Here is a 2915-nt window from a genome sequence, read left to right as displayed (position 1 = left end):
TGTGAATTAATAAAAGTTTACCAAATACCAACATGGTTCTAAATAATGTATAATCCTTTGAACAGGAGCCCAAATCTACTCCTGAAAAAAAAAAAAAAAAAAAGCTCTTATTTCCTTTATCAAGCAACATTAAATGAAATTATAATATTGCCATTAAATCCAACTGTACACCAATAATTTTTCATTTCCGATGGTACTCTTATTATAAAATTTTTATTAAATAACAAAATATGCCTAATACAATAAGCTAATACAATAAGTACTTCCTTGAACTCACTATTTATATATTTGGCACACAATTCAAGGCTAGTCTATTCAAATTCAGGAAGCACGTGATTTTTTTCCCTTGTGATGGGATGAGCAGGGTTACAATGGTGTAGTCTTCAAGACCAAAGGAAGTCTCCTCCATTTCTCCAGGTCTAAGTCACAGAAGTGGAAAGGTATGTAGAGTGCTCAAATGGGTGGCTTCTTACTAAATATGGATCCATAGAGATAGATTTGTATTCATAGATAATTTTTTAAAAAGCACAGAGCTAAGTAGCTGAAGTTATTAACAATGTTATGATCTTTGGCAAACTATGGATGAACTATAATGAAATGGAAATTGTGGGGCCAGTGCCAATAAAATACAATCATAAAGTCTGACTAATTCACAGTAATTCCTTTTCTAGAAGTCTAAGGAAAAGTAAATACCATCTAGGAATATTCTGGCAAAGAAAGTGGGTTAAGTAAAAAGAAGCAGTTTAAAAGGCATTCTTCTGACCATCATATTTTATTTTTAATACAAATAGGTAATAAAAGAAAAGGCATCTTTTAAATATGAATACGTTTTCTGTGTATCAAGCCATCATTTACACATTAACACTGCAAAAATTTGAATAACTCTTAATTCATTTACATAAAAGTATATGAAGTAAACAGAATTATATATAGGATAAGAACCAACAAATAAGTAGCAATTCAAAGTCCTACAATCTTGTCTCTATATTAACTCCTTCACAGTTCTGAAGTCACACCCATCTACATAAAGAATGTAGGCAGTCCTAACATTGAACATTATGTACAAACTGACTTCATCTCTCTTAGTTCTTTCTGATCCTGTAGGCCTACCGGAGACACACTTGTGATGCCAACTTAACAGAATCAGAGCTGCTCTCCTGCTCCACCTGGGGCAGCCATCCTTGGCCCTGGAAGCAGGCGTTATACCAACTCGTAGTACTTCCCAGTTTGGGGATCAAAGTAACAGTTCAAACATGGGTCATACAGCAGAGTCAGCACTTCCTCATCCTCTTCCACACTCAGCTCCTCTTCACCTGTTGGGGATGGAAAGCACAGTCATGTTAGCTGCTGGCCTCGCCGGGAATTCTTAAACTGCAACAGAGAAGGGCAAGGGAGCAGGAATCACCATTTGTCCTGGAGGACCATCCTTGTGTGGGCGGGACGTCAACGCTGGGAGGCAGGAGCGCTGCAGATGTGATGGCTCTATACTTGCCGTGTAAGATAGAGAAGAAACGGTGATCAGAGGGGCCAGATTCACTATAAAGCACAAGAAAAATGAGCGTGCACAACTGGCAGGGAGGAGAGAGGACTAAGGAAGAGGGCCAAAGGACTAAAGAGTTATGCTAATTAGGGTTGAACGGGATTCAAAATTTGATTATCTTTGATTATCACAGCTCTAGCCTTCTTCATGGGCCAGAGCTGCAGAAATGCCAAACAGTGCAAATGAAGTAATACAGTAAAGAGCTCAATCCCCATTCATACATCCTAAAAAGGCTACCACAGAAACATGAATTAAAACAACGTTTAGAAATATAAGCTATGCAAAGCAAAGAACACATGAGGAAAACAATGTCAGATGATCTGTAATTGTATTAGTGGTAGCAAGATGTGTCAAATTTTCAGGGAAAATGAACACGTCAAATTTTTTTCCCCGTGGTAACTATTTAGATGATTTGGTTGTAGAGAATGCCTACTGCCTACATCATTAGCAAGGTTTGGTTGGTTTTCAACAAATGAAAAAACAAAAACAAAAAGCTGCTTTACTAAAATGTTACCTGAGCACCTTATACGTGCCCAGTGCTGTGCTCAGCACTTGTGTTCCTTATGCCATCACCAGCAAGCAAGTGCCCTCTGGACATCTCAAAATACACAGGATAGGAATTCAGAGGCTGGGAGAGCAAGACTTCCCTCGGCTGGAGACTCCCAGAGCAGGCTCAGGAAGGAGGAGGTCATGAAGACACTACCCCTCTCTTTTTTCTTAGCGTGGGCTACTACGGACCAAAGAGAACCAAACCTTTGGCCTGCATGCTTACCAGGTCAGCTTTGGATAGGGCTTGGATGGTGGGCACGGGCATGGCTGGCCCATAATAGAGACTCCATAAATACTGAGCCCTTTTTGAAAGGACGAATCAGTGACTGTGAAACAAAATCTGTGGTCTTAAGTGTCCTGCCCATGAAACAAAAGCGGCTATTAAAGATTAGTGAAGAGTTAACTGGATGTGGCTAAGAGCACCCCTGGGCTCTGGAATCCAAGGAACCTGGGGATGGATGGGAGAGTGCTGTTCATCACCTGAATGCCCTTCAGCTCAGTTCAGTTCAGTCCTCAGTCGTGTCCGACTCTTTGCGACCCCATGAACCACAGCACGCCAGGCCTCCCTGTCCATCACCAACTCCCAGAGTTTACTCAAACTCATGTCCATTGAGTTGGTGATGCCGTCCAACCATCTCATCCTCTATCATTCCCTTCTCTTCCTGCCTTCAATCTTTCCCAGCATCAGGGTCTTTTCAAATGAGTCAGCTCTCCACAGCAGGTGGCCAAAGTATTGGAGTTTTAGCTTCAGCATCAGTCCTTCCAATGAATATTCAGGACTGATTTCCTTAAGGATGGACTGGTTGGATCTTGCAGTCCAAGGGAC

The 2915-nt window shown here is 41.0% G+C and overlaps 1 protein-coding gene across 3 annotated transcripts in view; it reads right to left on the bottom strand.

The window, feature by feature from the left end:
* Positions 1-754: 754 nt before the first annotated feature.
* The window catches only part of LOC104997073 (chromosome unknown open reading frame, human C3orf67), a 262189-nt gene continuing 260028 nt past the window's right edge, over positions 755-2915 (bottom strand). For all 3 annotated transcript variants that reach the window (XM_010851543.1, XM_010851545.1, XM_010851544.1), the window contains one exon: positions 755-1313. In XM_010851543.1, the coding sequence (XP_010849845.1) occupies positions 1201-1313 (113 nt within the window). In that variant the 3' untranslated portion in view covers positions 755-1200. The remainder of the gene's footprint in view (positions 1314-2915) is intronic.

Source organism: Bison bison, unplaced genomic scaffold (genome assembly GCF_000754665.1).
Source record: "Bison bison bison isolate TAMUID 2011002044 unplaced genomic scaffold, Bison_UMD1.0 scf7180017864304, whole genome shotgun sequence".
NCBI lineage: Eukaryota > Metazoa > Chordata > Mammalia > Artiodactyla > Bovidae > Bison > Bison bison.
The sequence above is the reverse complement of the archived record's forward strand: the minus strand, read 5'-3'. Positions and strand labels throughout refer to the sequence as shown.